Raw genomic sequence first — 19,680 nt, 5'->3', positions numbered from 1 at the left:
CAGATTAAGAAGTGCATAAACCGCAATCAGTGAAATGAATTAGGTATGAGAAAGCACACGGAACAGTTACACAGTGCACTTTGCTTTTTCCAAGAAGACAATGTGGATAGAAACATTAAGAAAAATTAAAAGGCAGCAGTTTCTGTGTCTTCCTGATAAGTCAACGAATACGTTGAGTGTCCAAACTGCTTAAGTTCTTCACCCATCCGCAGCTGGCTGCCCTTCCAATGTTCAACACACAATGGGTAAAAGAAATAGAGGCTGCCAAGTAATTTAGAGACTTTAAGTCAATCGATTAGGATATTGTAAAAACTAGACTTAAAAAGAACTATTTTGGGCACCTGGGTGGCTCAGGGGGTTAAAGCCTCTGCCTTCGGCTCAGGTCATGATCTCAGGGTCCTGGGATCGAGTCCTGCATCGGGCTCTCTGCTCAGCAGGGAGCCTCCTTCCCTCTCTCTGCCTGCCTCTCTGCCTACTTGTGATCTCTGTCTGTCAGATAAATAAATAAAATCTTTAAAAAAAAAAACAAACAACACTAAAACAAGTTCATTACTTCCCAGGATATTCCTGAAACTTCCAGCAATTGCAGTCACTAGGGCTCTTGGACCACAAGACCCTAATTCTTCTCTTTCGCCATCTTCTCCCTAGCTTTTGAACTTTTCCCCATACAAGTACGAAAAATATTTGAAAGGCAGAGGGAAACACTGAGACATGTACTTCTCACAAACTGGGTCTAATGAAAAAAGAAAATTAAAAATTTGTAGAGCAATGAATCTATTTTCCTTTGAAAATTATGTCTTGTGATTATCTTCCCAGCACCACCAAAGCTGGCTTCCCCACACTGTACCCCCACGCTCTCCATTCAGAACACGTCCTCACCACCCTGTACTGTCAGCGTGACTTCGTCCTCCACTAGACTAAGCTCCACCACAGTCCCTTTCACAGTCCCTTTCCATATGTTTACTGAATTTGATGGTCTCTTCTCCCCAGCAATGGATCATTACTATCCAGTTGGATTTGCTCTAAATCCCACCACAGATAAAAAGTGATTGTATAGCAATCACTTACCGGGTTATAGACGATATTCTGCAGGTTTGTCAAGGACAACATCACTCTTTTCCACCTTACTGTTGGTTGAGGTCTCTCCTCTGTGTAGGATCTAAGATTTTAAGCAAGTTTCATTTAAAGGCTTCCCAGATTGAAACTGATGCTCTTGCCCTGTGTGAAATTAAAAGAAAGAAAAATTAGCATGCATTGTTTTTCTTTTTAACTGTTTTAAATTACAAATTATTTTACTCATAACTACTAAACAATAGGATATTACGATCAAAGCTGTGACCCCAATTCTTTTATTGTGTACATGCACACTAAATAATTTTGTTCTCAAGTGCACATGGAACCTTCTCCAAAACAGACCACATACTGGGTCACAAATCAGGGCTCAACTGATTCCAAAAGATTGAGATTATCCCTGCATATTCTCAGATCACAATGCTTTGAAACTGGAACTTAACCACAAGGAAAAGTTTGGAAGGAACTCAAACACCTGGAAGCTAAAGACCACCCTGCTTAAGAACACTTGGATCAACCAGGAAATCAAAGAAGAACTTAAACAATTCGTGGAAACCAATGAGAATGAAGACGATTCGGTCCAAAACCTATGGAATACAGCAAAGGCGGTTCTAAGGGGGAAATACACAGCCATCCAAGCTTCCCTCAAAAACATTGAAAAATCCAGAATACACCAGCTGTCTCTACACCTTAAAGAACTGGAGAAATCAACAAAAAATTAAGCCAACTCCACACACAAGAAGGGCAATAATCAAGATTAGAGCAGAGATCAATGAGATAGAAACTAGAGATACAGTAGAACGTATCAATGAAACTAGAAGCTGGTTTTTTGAAAGAATCAGTAAGATCGATAAACCATTGGCCACACTAATCCAAAAGAAAAGAGAGAAGACCCAAATTAATAAAATTATGAATGAAAAGGGACAGATCACAACTAACACCAAGGAAATAGAAACATCATCAGAAATAATTATCAACAGTTATATCCCAATAAGTTAAGCAACCTAAATGAAATGGATGCATTCTGGGAAAACTATAAACTCCCAAAATTGAACCAGGAAGAAACTGACAACCTGAATAGACCGACATCTAGTAACAAGATTGAAGCAGTGATCAAAAACCTCCCAAAAAACAAGAGCCCAGGACCTCATGGTTCCCTGGAGAATTCTACCAAACATTCAAAGAAGAAACAACACATTCAAAAAAGAAATAACACCTATTCTCCTGAAGCGGTTTCAAAAAATTGAAGCAGAAGGAAAACTTCCAGACTCATTTTATGAAGCCAGCATTACCCTGATCCCCAAACCAGGCAAAGACCCCACCAAAAAGGAGAATTTCAGACCAATATCACTGATGAATATGGACGCTAAGATTCTCAACAAGATCCTACCAAAAAGGGCCCAACAGCACATTAAAAAGATTATCTACAATGACCAGGCAGGATTCATCCCTGGGTTGCAAGGACGGTTCAACATTCACAAATCAATCAATGTGATAGAACAAATCAATAAGAGAAGAGAGAAAAACCACATGGTCCTCTCAATTGATGCAGAAAAAGCATTTGACAAAATCCAGCATCCGTTCCTGATGAAAACGCTTCAAAGTATAGGGATAGAGGGAACATTCCTGAACTTCATAAAATCTATCTATGAAAGACCCACAGCAAATATCATCCTCAATGGGAAAAAGCTTGCAGCCTTCCCGTTGAGATCAGGAACATGACAAGGATGCCCACTCTCACCACTCTTGTTCAACATAGTATTAGAAGTCCTAGCAACAGCAATCAGACAACAAAGAGAAATAAAAGGTATCTAAATTGGCAATTGGAAGAAGTCAAACTCTCTCTCTTCGCAGATGACATGATTCTTTATATGGAAAACCCAAAACACTCCACCCCCAAACTACTAGAACTCATTCAGCAATTCAGTAACGTGGCAGGATACAAAGTCAATGTACGGAACTCAGTTGCTTTCTTATACACTAACAATGAAAACACAGAAAGGGAAATTAGAGAATTGATTCTATTTACTATAGCACCAAGAACCATAAGATACCTGGGAATAAACCTAACCAAATACGTAAAGGATCTGTACTTGAGGAACTACAGAACATTCATGAAAGAAATCGAAGAAGACACGAAAAGATCGAAGACCATTCCATGCTCTTGGATTGGAAGAATAAATATTGTTAAAATGTCTATACTGCCTAGAGCAATCTATACTTATAATGCCATACCCATCAAAATTCCACCGGTATTTTTCAAAAAACTGGAGCAAATAATCCTAAAAGTTGTATGGAATCAGAAGAGACCCCAAATTGCTAAGGAAATGTTGAAAAACAAAAACAAAACTGGCGGCATCACGTTACCCAATTTCAAGCTTTATAACAAAGCTGTGATCACCAAGACAGCGAGGTACTGGCATAAAGACAGACACACAGACCAGTGGAACAGAGTCGAGAGCCCAGATACGGACCCTCAACTCTATGGTCAAATAATCTTCGACAAAGCCAGAAAAAATATACAGTGGAAAAAAGACGGTCTCTTCAATAAATGGTGCTGGGAAAACTGGACAGCGATATGTAGAAGAATGAAACTCGACCATTCTGTTACACTGTACACAAAGATAAACTCGAAATGGATAAAAGACCTCAACGTGAGACAGGAATCCATCAGAATCCTAGAGAACATAGGCAGTAACCTCTTCGATACCAGCCACAGCAACTTCTTTCAAGATATGTCTCCAAAGGCCAAGGAAACAAAAGTGAAAATGAACTTTGCGACTTCATCAAGATCAAAAGCTTCTGCACAGCAAAGGAAACAGTCAACAAAACAAAGAGGCACCCACAGAATGGGAGAAGATATTTGCAAATGACAGTACAGACAAAAGGCTGATACCTAGGATCTATAAAGATCTTCTCAAACACAACACACACAAAACAGATAATCATGTCAAAAAAATGGGCAGAAGACATGGAGAGACATTTCTTCAATGAAGACATACAAATGGCTATCAGACACATGAAAAAATGTTCATCATCGCTAGTCATTAGGGAGATTCAAATTAAAACCACATTGAGATACCACCTTATACCAGTTAGAATGGCCAAAATTAGCAAGACAGGAAACAACGTGTGTTGGAGAGGATGTGGAGAAAGGGGAATCCTCTTACACTGTTGGTGGGAATGCAAGTTGGGCAGCCACTTTGGAGAACAGTGTGGAGATTCCTGAAGAAATTAAAAATAGAGCTTCCCTATGACCCCGCAATTGCACTACTGGGTATTTACCCCAAAGATACAGATGTAGTGAAAAGAAGGGCCATCCCAATATCCATAGCAGCAATGGCCACGGTCACCAAACTGTGGAAAGAACCAAGATGCCCTTCAACGGACGAATGGATAAGGAAGATACGGTCCATATACACGATGGAGTATTATGCCTCCATCAGAAAGGATGAATACCCAACTTTTGTAGCAACATGGACGGGACTGGAAGAGATTATGCTGAGCGAAATAAGTCAAGCAGAGAGAGTCAAGTATCATATGGTTTCACTTATTTGTGGAGCATAACAAACAATATGGAGGACATGGGGAGATGGAGAGGAGAAGGGAGTTGAGGGAAATTGGAAGGGGAAATGAACCCTGAGAGACTATGGACTCTGAAATCAAACAACCAGAGGGTTTTGAAGGGGCGGGGGTGGGAGGTTGGGGGAACCAGGTGGGGGTATTAGGGAGGGCACGTGTTGCATGGAGCTCTGGGTGTGATGCAAAAACAATGAACACTGTTATGCTGAAAAGAAATTTAAAAAATAAAATTTTAAAAATTTTAAAAATTAAAAAAAAAAGAAATAACAAGGAGGACAGGGGAAGATGGAGAGGAGAAAGGAGTTGTGGGAAATTGGAGGGGGAGATGAACCATGAGAGATTACGGACTAGGAAAAACAATCTGAGGGTTTTGAAGGGGCGCAGGGTGCGAAGTTGGGCTGGCCTGGTGGTGGGTATTGTGGAGGGTACGTATTGCATGGAGCACTGGGTGTGGTGCATGAACAATGAATTCTAGCACATCGAAGTCATTTAAAAAATTAAAAATTTAAATAAATAAATAAATAAATGAATAAATAATTTTGGAACATCAGTGCAGGAAATAGTGATTTAAAATATACATTAGTAGCGGTACCCGGGTGGCTCAGTGGGTTACAGCCTCTGCCTTCGGCTCAGGTCATGATCCCAGGGTCCTGGGATCGAGCCCCGCATCGAGCTCTCTGCTCGGCGGGGAGCCTGCTTCCTCCTCTCTCTCTCCCTCTCTGCCTGCCTTTCTGCCTACTTGAGATCTCTGTCTATCAAATGAATAAAAAAAAAAAATACATTAGTAGAGAAGACAGTTCACGGTTCAAAATGGTCACATAGGTAGATCCGGAGTTCAACTCCTCCCAAGGACACAACAAACGTACAACTACATATGGCAAACCTCATTCTAAAGGGGGACTTGGAAACTGGATGAACAGCACTTCCACAACAAGACACAGCCGAAGACAGGCAGACCGGGCAGAAATCTTGTCTCACTAATGGAAAAACCACACCCAGGCATGGTATTGCACAGTCCAGACAGATCTCAAAGGTATGGAAATTTTCCCAGAGGAGTGAGAAATTCAAACTCACATCAGGCTTTATATCCTGCACAGATGAGAAGGCCCCCCAAACAACTGTCTTTCAAAACCAACAGGGAATCACTCATACAAACTATAGGAATCTACGGAGGGAAAACCCATTCTTAAAGGGCCTGTGCAGACTCATTCAACCTAGAAACCAGCACAAAATACCAGACAAAAAGCACAGAGACTACAGGTGAAAGAGACCCCTTGTTAACCTTGGGCCATCTGTTGGAGAGGCAGGGGACAGCTGGGTCTCTCCTGGGGACTGAGACAGGAGCAGCAAGCCATTTTTGCTGTCTCCTTCTGTCATGCTGATCTGCCCTCTAGACTGCTAGTGTCAGGGGGTGCACGCTGCTGAGAGCCCCACAGGACCCTGTGCTTCTGTGTGGCCTCGAAGCCAAGGGGGTGATAACCCCGCCCACCAGAGCAACCTGGCAGCCAGCTGGCTGGGAGGACAACTACAGTCCAAGCACTGCCACAACAGGAGGTCACGTGCAGCCCACACAGGGGAAAGCCCTGGAGCAACGGTCTATGGAGGCCAAGGGGATTGTGTTTCTGTGCCCCACAGGACATCTACGTATAGTCACTCCTTCAAGACAAGGAGACATAGCAAACTACCTAATACACAGAACCAGAGACAGGCAAAATGAAGAGACAGGAAAATATGTTCCAAACAAAACAACACAACAAAGAATAAACAAAAAATAAATAAATAAAAATGTAAAAAAAAAAAAAAAAGACAAAACTTCAGAAAAAGAACAATACATAAATAAGCAATCTACCCAATAAACAGTTCAAAGTAATGGTCAAAAAGACACTGACCTAGGGAGAAGAAATGAGTGAACAAATTGAGAACTTCAACAAACAGAAAATATAAGAAAGTACCAATCACAGTTGAAGAATACAATAACAGAAATGAGAAATACACTAGAGGGAATAAACAGCAGATTAGATACAGAAAAATGGATCAGAGGACTGGAAGACAGGATAGTGGAAATCATCCATAATGAATAGCAAAAAAAGAAAATAATAATAAGTTTAAGTACAAGATAGGTTAAGGGACCTCTAGGACAACATCAAGTATACTAACATTCACATTATAGGGGTCCCAGAAAAAAAAAAAGAGAGAGAAGGCAAACAACTTTTTAAAGAAATAACGGACAAAAATTTCTCAAACCTGAAGAAGGGAACAGACATCCAGGTCCAAGAAGCACAGAGCCCCCCGCAAAATGAACCCAGATAAATCCACACAAAGTCATGTTACAATTAAAAGGTTAAAAATAAAGTGAGAATCTTAAAAGCACCAAGAGGAAAAAAAGGGTGGAAACCTCCCCCCATTGGATTATCAGCAGAGTTTTTCAGCAAAAATCTCAGGCCAGGAGCGAGAAACAATATATTCAAAGTGCTAAAAGGAAAAACTAACTAACAGGAATACTCTACCCAGCAAGGTTATCATTCCAGAACTGAAGGGGAGGTATAGAGTTTCCCAGAAAAGCAAAAGCTAAGAAACTTACTGCATCACCACTAAACTGACTTTACAAGAAATATTAAAGGGACTTCTTTAAGCAGAAAACACCATAACGAGAAGTAAGAAATATACTTTTAAAATCTCTCTGGTAAAGGCAAACATATGGTACAGAGAGCAGATCAACAACAGAGAACGTTAGTACGAAGGTTAAAAGAAAAAGTAGTAAAATCAATTCTATCTACAATAATTAGTCAAGGAACACACAAAATAAAAGGATGTAAGACATGACATTAAAAAGACATGGAATGAGAGTAAAAACATAGTACTTTTACAACATGCGCCAACTTATGCAACCACCAACTGAAAACAGACTGCTATATACGAGGTTATTATACATGAACCTCATGGTAACCACAAACTAAAAGCCTATAATAGACAAACACGCATAAAAGAGAAAGGAATCCAAACATCACATGGAAGAAAGTCATAAAATCACAAGAAAAGAGAACTACAAAATCAACCAGGAAACAATCAAAATGGCAATACATACTTTTCAATAATTATGTTTAATGTAAATGGACTAAATGCTCATTAAAAGACTTAGGATGGCTGAGTACATTTCACAAAATTAAACTAAACTAAATAAAAGAAAAAAAAACAAAACCCAAAACAATAAGGTGGAGTGTAAGGGCCTATTTAGCCAGAGCCGGCTCCACCTCGGTTGAACAGCCGTTTTGTTGTTCAGGCAGTAAAACTTAAACTGACCCTGCCCCTCCCCCTCCAGGGGACTTACTTAAAAGCAAGTCAAGGGGGGCGCCTGGGTGGCTCAGTGGGTTAAAGCCTCTGCCTTCGGCTCGGGTCGTGGTCCCAGAGTCCTGGGATCGAGCCCCGCGTGGGGCTCCCTGCTCTCCAGGGAGACTGCTTCCCCCTTTCTCTCTCTGCCTGCCTCTCTGCCTACTTGTGATTTCTGTCAAATAAATAAATAAAATCTTTAAAAAAAAAAAAAAGCAAGTCAAGGAAACCAATAAAATGTGGTCGACCAGTCCCTAGTAACAGAGGCTAAATACAAGGGCGGGTCAGGTCAGGTGGCGATAACAGAGCTCGAATGCAGGGATGAGTCGAATGCAGGGATGAGTCGAATGCAGGGATGAGTCGAATGCAGGGATGAGTCGAATGCAGGGATGAGTCGGGCCAGGAGGAGACATCCAATCAGCAGAGCACACGCATACTGTCTCCTAGCTACCAAGAAGTGAGGGCCCCGCCTTTTGGGCGCTTTTTGGCGCCAATTCTGACCAAGGAGATAGGCTAGTTCAAAATAGCTACAATGGGGTGAACTGTAATTCAATTGGGCATCCCTATGTGACCCAGCATGACTGTGCAGCTTTCTCTGTGTATTGCAATCTCATTGACCACCTGTGTGTGGCCAGGCCCAAACACATGGCCTTTGCTCTATAAAAGTTAGTCTGTGAGGCAGGGAGGGGTCGCTCTCTCTGTAAAAGGCGGCCCCAAACAGTCAGGTTTGATTCTCGATGCTTGGCGCGAAATAAAGCTTTGCCTGACCTTCGCTTTGTATCAGTCTCGCTCCTTTGATCACGGACCCCTCAGGAGGAATGCTGGGAAGATGGTGCAGTAGGAGAACCCTCAGCCCACCCTGTTCCACAGACAGAATTAGACAACACCCATATCAGCATAAAAAAACAGAAAACAACCTGAAGGCAGAACAAACTCCAGAACTAAATGCAGAGAAAAGACCACAGGGAAGAGGGCAGGAAGGGTGGAAACACAGTGAGGAGCTAAACAGACTATAAGCCTCCCAAACATGGGAGGAATGCGCAGACCGGGAGAATGGGAACAGACTTTCACACTAAGATCACACGGGGAAGACCAATTCCCTTAACATTTGGCTTTGAAAGCCAGAGGGGCTGAATTTCGTGAGTCTGTTCAACCAGCGGGACTTTAAGTCTGGAATTCTAAAAATCAGTGGGCCCAGCTGTGGAAGAGCCCCAAGAATGAGCAGCTCAGTCCTTGCCCTCAAGGAAAGAGCCCAACAAACAGCCTAGAGAGATACAGAACAGAAGCAGCAATTTGAAAAATGCTTGGGGCCCATGGGAGGGACATTTATTTACTAATCTCAGAGCAGGTCCTAGAGGGGCAGGGGTCACTGGGGTACTCCTCCAGGAACAAAAACTGACAAGCACCATTTCCCTCCCCCACCCTCCCCCCCAGCATAAATACAGAGCAATCTGTGGGAAGGAGCCCTGTGCTGACTTTCACTACCTCACTTGCTTCCATCGCTCCCGCTCCCTGGGCTTCAGGAATATGCCCCTTTCAGCCAGGCATGCTTCATTCAGTTTACTTCTGGACCCCTCCTGTAAAAAACCAACAGTGTGCAAACCTTGCTAACACTGCTGCCCACCACACACACACTCCCCCGCCCCCCATGCTGCAGATCTACAGCCTCCAATACACTTCTGGATGGGGCCCATTCAAAGCCGGGCCACAAGCCGGGCAGTGTGCAAGCAGCCCTGGCAGGGGCTGGCCCGACTCCCAGTGACTACCGCCCCGGGGTGAGGGGAATATGACCGCACACGCCAGTCTGACTGCTGACCCAGCAGAAGGGTGGGGGCAGACATCTGCTCTGACTGCAGGTCCCACCCACCAACTAAAGCTTCGCAGGGAACAACACAGAGCACCACAGAGCTGGCAAATGCTTGTTCTGACTCAACTCAAGCCCTGGCAGCCCAAAATGGGTCCACTCACTCTGCAAGGACCAAACACTGCCCACAACAAAGAGAGCCACTGAGGATGAATGGACTGAAGTCACAAGGGGCTCAGCCACCACAGCAGGTGCCAGGAACACACACAGGACACACCCCTGAGGCACCAGGTTCCAGAACAGGGACACAGCACTAGAGGACATTACAGGAACTCCTCATAAAGCCACGACTTACAAGACTAGGAGACCTCAGTGACTCTCCTAACACACAGAAACAGACACAGAGAGTTAAGCAAAATGAGGAAGCAGAGAAATAGTTCCCAAATGAAAAAACAGGACCAAACCACAGCAAGAGACCTAAGCAAAATGGAGATAAGTTATATGCCTGACAGAGAATTTAAAGTAATAATCGTATTACTGGATTTGAGAAAAAAGTGGAGGATGTCAGTGAGACCCTGAACAGAGATAAAGAAGATCCAAGCAAAGATGAAGGACAAAACAAATGAGATTAAAAATACACTAATGGGGAAAAAAAAAAATACACTAATGGAATAGACAGCAGGGTACCAAAGCAGAAGATTGGATCAGTGACCTGGAAGACAGAGTAATGGAAAGTAATCAAGCTGAGCAGTTAAGAGAAAAAAAAAAATGCAAAATGAGAACAGACTCAGGGAACTCAGTGACTCCATCAAGCATAACATTTGCAGTACAGAAATCTTAGAAGGAGAAGAGAGAAATAGGGGGCAGAAAATTTATTTGAAGTAATAGCTGAAATCTTCCCAAGTTTGGGCAAGGAAACATATCCAGATCTATGGGACACAGAGATCCCCCAACAAAATCAACCCAAAGTGGCCCATAGCACAACACAAAGTGATTAAAATGGCACAAAAGTAGCGATAATGAGAGGGGCGCCTGGGTGGCTCAGTGGGTTAAAGCCTCTGCCTTTTGCTCAGGTCATGATCCCAGGGTCCTGGGATGGAGTCCCGCATCGGGCTCTCTGCTCTCGGCGGGGAGCCTGCTTCCTCCTCTCTCTCTCTCTGCCTGCCTCTCTGCCTACTTGTGATCTCTGTCAAATAAATAAATAAAATTAAAAAAAAAAAAAGTAGCAAGAGACGGGACGCCTGGGTGGCTCAGTACGTTAAGCCTCTGCCTTCGGCTCAAGTCATGATTTCAGGGTCCTGGGATCAAGCCACGAATCAGGCTCTCTGCTCAGCAGGGAGCCTGCTTCCCTCTCTCTTTCTGCCTGACTCTCTGCCTACTTGTGATCTCTCTCTCTATCAAATAAATAAATTAAAAAAAAAATCATTCAGGCCATGTATAAAATAAAACAATGTAAAGTATGATACCATCTACCTAAAATGTGGGGAAAGAGAAGTGAAGAATAGGTTTAAAATTAAGGAATCATCAACTTAATGCAGACTGCTATATATGTAAAATGTCATTTACAAACCTAATATTAAGCACAAATCAAAAACCAGTAACAGATAAGCAAAAATAAAAGAGAAAGAAATCCAAGTAAATCACTAAAGAAAGCAGACTTACCATTAGAGAAGGGAGCAAGGGAAGATTGGAATACAGAACTATAAAAACAACCACAAAATTAGTAACAAAAGAGCAATAAATACAAACCTATCAATAATTATTTGGAATGTAAATGGAATAAATGCTCTAATTAAAAGACAAAGGGTAGAGGGGTGCCTGGGTGGCTCAGTCAGTAGAGCATCTGACTCCTGGTTTCAGTTCAGGTCATGATCTCAGGGTCCTGGAACTGAGCCCAGCATCAGGCTTCACTCAGCATAGAGTGCTCATCCATCCCCCTGCCCCTCTGCTCCTCCCTGAGCTTGCGCATGCCCATGCTTTCTTTCTCTAATAAATAAAGGAATAAAATAAATATTTTTTTTAAATCTAAGATCTTTAAAGAATAATAAAATATATTTTTTAAAAAGGACATAGAGTGACAGAGTGGATTTAAAAAAAACAAAAACAAAAACCAGGGGTACCTGGGTGACTCAGTTCAGTTAAGCATCTGGATCTGGTCATGACCTTGGGGTTCCGGGATCAAGCCCCACATCAGACTCCCTCTCCCTCTGCTTGTGCTCTCTATCTGAAATAAATAAATTCTTTAAACATACACACACACACAACCCATCTATATGCTGCCTACAAAAGACTCATCGCCGAACTATAGACACATGCAGGCTTAAAGTGGGGGAATAGAGAAACAACTGTCATGCAAATGAATGTCAAAAGAAAGCCAGAGAAAAAATATTTACATTGGGCAAAATAGACTTTAGAACAAAAACTGTAACAAGAGACAAAGAAGGATACTATATAATCATAGAGGGAACACTTCAACAAGAAGACAGAACAATCATAAATATTTATGCACCCAACATGGGGGCACCCAGATCCATGAAACGGTTAGTAACAAACATAAAGGAACTGACTGATAGTAATACAATAATAGCAGGGGACGTTAACACCCCATTTATATCAATGGACAGAGGCTTTGATGACACACTGGACCAGACGGATTTAACAGATATAATCAGAACATTCCAACCTGCAACAGCAGAATACACATTCTTTTCAAAAGTACACAGAACTTTCTCCACAACAGATCATATAACAAGTATGAATTCAAAAAGATCAAAACCACACAATGCTATGAAACTAGAAATCAACCACAAGAAAAAATGTGGAAAGAGTCAAATATATGGAGGTTAAATAACATGTTACTAGGGGCACCTGGATGGCTCAGTGGGTTAAGCCTCTGCCTTTGGCTCAGGTCATAATCCCAGGGTCCTGGTATCAAGCCCCACATCGGGCTCTCTGCTCAGCAAGGAGCCTGCTTCCCCCCCTTTCACGCAGCCCTGCCCCGCCCGTCCTCTCTCTCTCTCTGCTGCTCTGCCTACTTGTGATCTCTCTCTCTGTCAAATAAATAAATAAAATCTTTTTTAAAAAAATAAGGTTACTAAACAATGAAAAGGGTCAACCAAAAAAATCAAATAGGAAATAAAAAAAATGCATGGAGACAAATGAAAATGAAAACATAACAGTCCAAAATCTTTGGGATTCAGCAAAAGCAGTTCTAAGAGGGGAAGTTCATAGCAATATTGGCCTATCTCAAGAAGAAAAATAAAAAACCAAACAATCTAACCTTACACCTCAAGGAACTAGGGGGAAAAAAAAAAGACCAAAACCAGCAGAAGGAAGGAAGCAATAAATATTGGAGCAGAAATAAACAATATAGAAACTAAAAAAATAGAACAGATCAGTGAAACCAAAAGCTGTTTCTTTGAAAAGATGAACAAAATATATAATCCCTAGGGTACCTGAGTGGCTCAGTGGGTTAAAACCTCTGCCTTCAGCTCAGGTCATGATCTTGGGGTCCTGGAATCCAGCCCCACATCAGGCTCTCTGCTCAGCAGGGAGCCTGCTTCCCTTCCTCTCTCTCTGCCTGCCTCTCTGCCTACTTGTGATCTCTGTCAGATAAATAAAAATCTTTTAAAAAAATTGATAAGCCTTTATCCAGACTCATCCAATCAATACAAATAACTAAATGAATACTAAAAAAAAAATCAGAAATGAAAGACAAGATAAAACTGACACCACAGAAATACAAGATGAGTAAGAGAATATTATGAAAAATCATATGCCAACAAACTGGACAACCTAAAAGAAATGGATTAATCCTAGAAACATATAATCCACCAAAACTGAAGCAGGAAGAAACAGAATATTTGAATAGACCAATCACTAGTGATGAAATTGAATCAGAAAACAAAAAACACCCAACAAACAAACCTCCAGGACCAGGTAGTTTTACAAGCAATTTCTACCAAACATTTAAAGAAGAGTTAATACCTATTCTCAAACTGTTCCAAAAAACAGAAAAGGAAGGGAAACACTTCTAAATTCATTCTATGATGTTTGCATTATCCTGATTCCAACACCAGATAAAGATACCACAGAAAAGAACAGACCAATATCTCAGATGAATACAGATGTAAAAATCCTCAACAGAATATTAGCTAATTAAATCCAAAAATACTTTAAAAATATCATTCACCACTATCAAGTGGGACTTATTCTTGGATTCAAGGATGGTTCAGTATTCCCAAATCAATAAATGTGATACACCACATCAATAAGAGAAAGGATAAGAGGGGTGCCTGGGTGGTTCAGTGGGTTAAGCCTCTGCCTTCGGCTCCGGTCATGATCCCAGGGTCCTAGGATCAAGCCCTACATCCGGCTCTCTGCTCAGCAGGGAGCTGCTTCCTCCTCTCTCTTTGCCTGCTTCTCTGCCTACTTGTGATCTCTGTCTGTCAAATAAATAAATAAAATCTTTAAAAATATTTTTAAAAAGAGAAAGGATAAGAACCATATAATCATCTCAATAGATGCAGAAAAAGTATCTGACAAAGAACCACCACTATTCATGATAAAAATGCTCAACAAAGTAGGGTTAGAGGGAACATATCTCAACATAATGAAGGTCATATATGAAAAACCCACAGCTAATATCATCCTAAATGGGAGAAATTGAGAACTTTTCCCCTAAGGTCAGGAATAAGATAAGAATGTCCACTCCCACCACTTTTATTGAACATGGTACTAGAAGTACTAGCCACAACAATCAGACAATAAAAAAGAATAACAGGGATCCAAATTACTTAGAAAGAAGTAAAACTGTCACTATTTGCGATAACGTGCTTCTCTATACAGAAAACCCTATGGACCCCACCAAAAAAACTACTAGAACTGATAAAGCAATTCAGTAAAATTGCAAGATACAAAATCAATGCACAGAAATCCATTGCATTTCCATATACTGATAATGAAGCAGCAAAAAGAAAAATTAAGAAAACTCCCATTTACAACGGCACCCAAAATAGTACAATACCTAAGAATAAACTTAACCAAGGAGGTGAAAGACCTGTATTCTAAAAATGATAAAACACTGATAAAAAAAAAAAAAAGAAACCGAAGTTGACAAAAACAAATGGAAAGACATTCCATGTTCATGGATTATAAGAACAAACATTGTTAAACTGCCATACCACCTGAAGCAATCTATACACTTAATGTAATCCCTATCAATATACCAACAACATTTTTCAGAGAACTGTAACAAATAATCCTAAAATTTGTAAGAAACCATAAAGTACCCCAAATAGCCAAAGCAATCTTGAAAAAGAAAAATGAAGCTGGAGGCATCACGATTCCAGATTTCAAGTTATATTACAAAGCTCAGTAATTAGAACAGTATGGAACAAAAATAGACACAAAGATCAATGGAAAAGAATAGAAAGCAAATAAATAAACCTACAATGTTATGGTCAATTAATCTTTGACAAATGAGGGAATATGCAATGGAGGAAAAGAATATGCAATAAGGGGAGTCAAGATGGCGGGGAAGTAGGAGGAGGCACCATTTCAACCTGTACCCCAAAGTGAGCTGATTACCTACCAAAGAACTCCGACCACCCATGAAATCAGCCCGAGATCAGAATTATACACGTCTGGATCTCTACTGGAGCAGAAGACGCCAGTGGCAGGTAAAGCAGACTGGGAGCAGCGGACTGATATCGGAAGATAAACAAAAGGGGGAGGGAGCCACCAGAGGTGACCGATTGGAAAGTAACACCCCAACACGAGAGTGCTCTGTGTCTGGGGACCAGCATTAACTTGGAGTCTGGTTGAAAGCACTCAAAAAACAAACAGCAAAGGATCGCGGTGGGGGGTGGGGGTAATAGTGGGAACCTGGGCGGTTAGGGTCAGGGACCTAAGTCCCCGGACCCAGGACAGCCTCCCCTGGCGGGGAGCCAGAGAGAGTGCGGCGGAGAAATCAGGTCTCGGTCCCTGAGCCGCCAGTGCACCTGAACGCCAGCGCGCCCGAGAACGAGTGGGGTCTGGCTCCGGTGAGGGGCTGGGAGCCTGGCCAGACGGCAATCCTGAAACGCGCGCGTCCCACACCCTCCCTTGGGATACGTGCTCATAGGCGCTAGCCTGGAGCTCTGGCAGCCGGAAAAAACAGACATTCCCAGCCCGGGACAGTGGGAAAATCTCAGTGCGCGATCTCTGCTCGGAACCTCTCTGGCGGTCTGGAGCTGCCTAGACAGCCACCGCTGCCCTGGTTTTGGGCACAACGAGGAGCTCCTGCATCCCCAGGGACAGTGACTCAGAACCAACTCTGCCAGCAGCTTTTGCAAAACAGTCTGAGGCATCTCTTTGAGAGGGAGGTTGGGGTGCTGTTTGCTCTCCTCTAAACCTCCAAAAACCATCAAAAGCTGTCAAGGCGAGAGAAAGCAGATGAAAGAACATAAAAACCCCCAGAAAACAACAGGCTGAAAAAAAAAAAAAAAACAGTTTCCTGAAAAAAAAAAGAGCTCACCCCCTTGAGGGGAGTGGGAGGACCTAACTCAGGGAACATCATTGTCTGAAAACCCACGTGGCAGGCCCCTCCCCCAGAAAACCAACCAGGAAGGAAGAAAAAAAAAAAAAAAAAGACTACAAGAGAACAACCACCACTACTTCATAAATACAACTTTTATTTTTAACTCTTTGCCAATATTCTGGTTCTTTTTTTTTTTTTTTTTTTTTTTTTTAAAGATTTTATTTATTTATTTGACAGACAGAGATCACAAGTAGGCAGAGAGGCAGGCAGAGAGAGAGGAGGAAGCAGGCTCCCTGCTGAGCAGAGAGCCTGACGTGGGGCTCGATCCCAGGACCCTGAGACCATGACCTGAGCCGAAGGCAGAGGCTTTAACCCACTGAGCCACCCAGGCGCCCCTGGTTCTTTTTTTTTTTTTTTTTTTTTTTTTTTTTTTATACATACACATAATTTTTTAACCTATTTACCATCACACTGAGATGTCCAGTACATCAAATTCTTTAATAACCTTCTAACCTGAACTTTTTGATACATACACCCGTGTTTTTCTTTTGTTTTTCTATTTTTTTAATTCTTTTTTAATTTTAACTTAGTTTAGTCTAGTTTATTCTTTTTTTAATTTTTATTTTCTACTATACATATAGAGTTAAACTTCAAGGTAATCCCCTTTCCCCAATCAATGCTACCCCTATAGGCAAACCAGTTTCTAATCCCCCTGTAACTTAGGAAAGTTGAGTCCCTTAACAAAAACATCAAGATACCTTCAGGAAGAATCAAAATAACCTTCCTCACCCACACTGAGAATCTATAACCATTCTCCCAATTTTTCCTTCTGTCAGTGTTTCTGTGAATTTGTGTCTGTCCTGAAAATATATAAATCTTATACTTGGGGTTCTTTCTGAGGAGGTTTTTCCCTTTTTTTTGCTTATATATACATATTTTTTTCTCTTGTCATATACTTTTATCACTCTTTTTGTCTGTCTGTTTTTGTTTGTATACTCCACAAATCTTACCTTGTGGCCCATTTGGGCTGAGCCTTCTCTTTTATCTTCCCTTTTTTTCCTATCTCTCTCTCTCTTTTCTTTTTTCCTTTTTTCTTTTCCCCTTTTTTTTTCTTTCTTCTTCTCTATTTCTTTTTCTTTTCTTTTTTCTCTCATTTGGGTGGGGAATCCTGATTGCACAGAAGCGTTCCACGGTGCACATTGACTGCACCACAATCGATAAGTCCAGCTGCATCTGTTTAGTCATCTCTTACCAAAATGACTAGGAGGAGGAATACCCAACAGAAGAAAAATACAGAGGATGGACCTTCTGCAACAAAACTAATGGCTATCGACATAGACAATATGTCAGAAAAGGAATTCAGACTAACAATTATCCAGGCAATAGCTAGGTTGGAGAAAGCCATGGATGACCAAACAGAATTGATTAGGGCAGAACTGAAAGCCACCAGGGATGATGTTCACAATGTTAGGGCAGAACTGAAAGCCACCAGGGATGATGTTCAAAATGCTCTCAATGAGTTCCAATCCAATCTAAACTCTCTAAAAGCTAGGGTAACTGAGACAGAAGATAGAATTAGTGATCTGGAGGACAAACAGATAGAGAGAAAGGATCAGGAGGAAGCCTGGAACAAACAGCTCAGAAGCCACGAAAACAGAATCAGGGAAATAAATGATGCCATGAAACGTTCCAACGTCAGAATTATTGGAATCCCTGAAGGGGAAGAAAAAGAAAGAAGTCTAGAAGATATAGTGGAAGAAGTTGTCTATGAAAATTTTCCCAATCTCACGAATGGAAACAATGTTCATGTACTAGAGGCAGAAAGATTTCCTCCCAAGATTTTAGATTCTCAAAAGTCCTCACGGCACCTTATAGTTAAAATGGGGCATTATGTTTCAAGAGAGACCCTCTTAAAAGCAGCTAGGACAAAGAAGCTTCTTACATACAGAGGAAAGCCCATTAGAATAACGTCAGACCTTTCCACAGAGACCTGGAAAGCCAGGAAGGGCTGGCAAAATATATTCAGAGTACTAAATGAGAAGAACATGCAACCAAGAATACTCTATCCAGCAAGACTGACATTTAAAATGGATGGAGAGATAAAGAGTTTCCAAGACCAGCAAGGCTTAAAAGACTATGCAACCACCAAGCCGACACTGCAGGAAATATTAAGGGGGGTCCTATAAAAGAGAAAAAATCCTAAGAATATCATTGAACAGAAATATAGAAACAATCCATAGACAGAAAGACTTCAAAGGCAACACGATGTCAATAAAAACCTATCTCTCAATAATCACTCTCAATGTGAATGGCCTAAATGCGCCCATAAAACGACACAGGGTTGCAGATTGGATAAAACGACAGGACCCATCCATATGTTGTCTACAAGAGACCCATTTTGAACCTAAGGATACACCCAGACTGAAAGTGAAGGGATGGAGAAGCATCTTTCATGCCAATGGGCCTCAAAAGAAGGCCGGAGTAGCAATTCTCATATCAGATAAATTAGATTTTAAACTAAAGACTAGTCAGAGATACAGAAGGACACTACATAATTCTTAAAGGTACTATCCACCAAGACGATCTAACAATTGTGAATATCTATGCCCCCAATATGGGAGCACCCAATTACGTAAGAAAACTATTAATCAAGATAAAGAGCCATATTGATATGAATACAATAATAGTAGGAGATCTTAATACGCCTCTCTCAGAAATAGACAGATCATCGAAGCAGAAAATTAATAAAGAAATAAGAGCATTGAATGAAACATTGGACCAGATGGACCTCATAGACATATACAGAACATTCCACCCTAAAACAACAGAATACTCATTCTTCTCAAGTGCACATGGAACCTTCTCCAGAATAGACCACATACTGGGTCACAAAGCAGGACTCAACCGATACCAAAAGACTGACATTATTCCCTGCATATTCTCCGATCACAATGCTTTGAAACTGGAGCTCAATCACAAGGAAAAGTTCAGAAGGAACTCAAACACCTGGAAGCTAAAGACCACCTTGCTTAAGAATGCTTGGATCAACCAGGAGATCAAAGATGAACTTAAACAATTCATGGAAACCAATGAGAATGAAGACACCTCGGTCCAAAATCTATGGGATACAGCAAAGGCGGTTCTAAGGGGGAAATACATAGCCATCCAAGCCTCCCTCAAAAACATTGAAAAATCCAGAATACACCAGCTGTCTCTACACCTTAAAGAACTGGAGAATCAACAACAAATCAAACCAACTCCACATGCAAGAAGGGAAATAATCAAGATTAGAGCAGAGATCAATGAGGTAGAAACGAGAGATACAGTAGAACGTATCAATGAAACTAGAAGCTGGTTTTTTGAGAGAATCAATAAG

The 19,680-nt window shown here is 41.4% G+C and overlaps 1 protein-coding gene across 9 annotated transcripts in view; it reads right to left on the bottom strand.

Annotated features, from left to right (window-relative positions):
• LGALS8 (galectin 8) overlaps positions 1 to 19,680 on the bottom strand; it is a 50,234-nt gene that overhangs the window by 15,967 nt on the left and 14,587 nt on the right. For 6 of the 9 annotated variants that reach the window (XM_046027282.1, XM_046027274.1, XM_046027280.1 and 3 more), the window contains exon 2: positions 1,069 to 1,218. In XM_046027282.1, the coding sequence (XP_045883238.1) occupies positions 1,069 to 1,110 (42 nt within the window). In that variant the 5' untranslated portion in view covers positions 1,111 to 1,218. Of the gene's footprint in view, positions 1 to 1,068; positions 1,219 to 8,748; positions 8,772 to 9,465; positions 9,559 to 11,904; positions 11,972 to 19,680 lie in introns of those variants that run through there. The other 3 variants (XM_046027276.1, XM_046027277.1, XM_046027279.1) reach the window with 3 other exon arrangements.

This window comes from Meles meles, chromosome 13, assembly GCF_922984935.1.
Source record: "Meles meles chromosome 13, mMelMel3.1 paternal haplotype, whole genome shotgun sequence".
Taxonomy (NCBI): Eukaryota; Metazoa; Chordata; class Mammalia; order Carnivora; family Mustelidae; genus Meles; species Meles meles.
The sequence above is the reverse complement of the archived record's forward strand: the minus strand, read 5'-3'. Positions and strand labels throughout refer to the sequence as shown.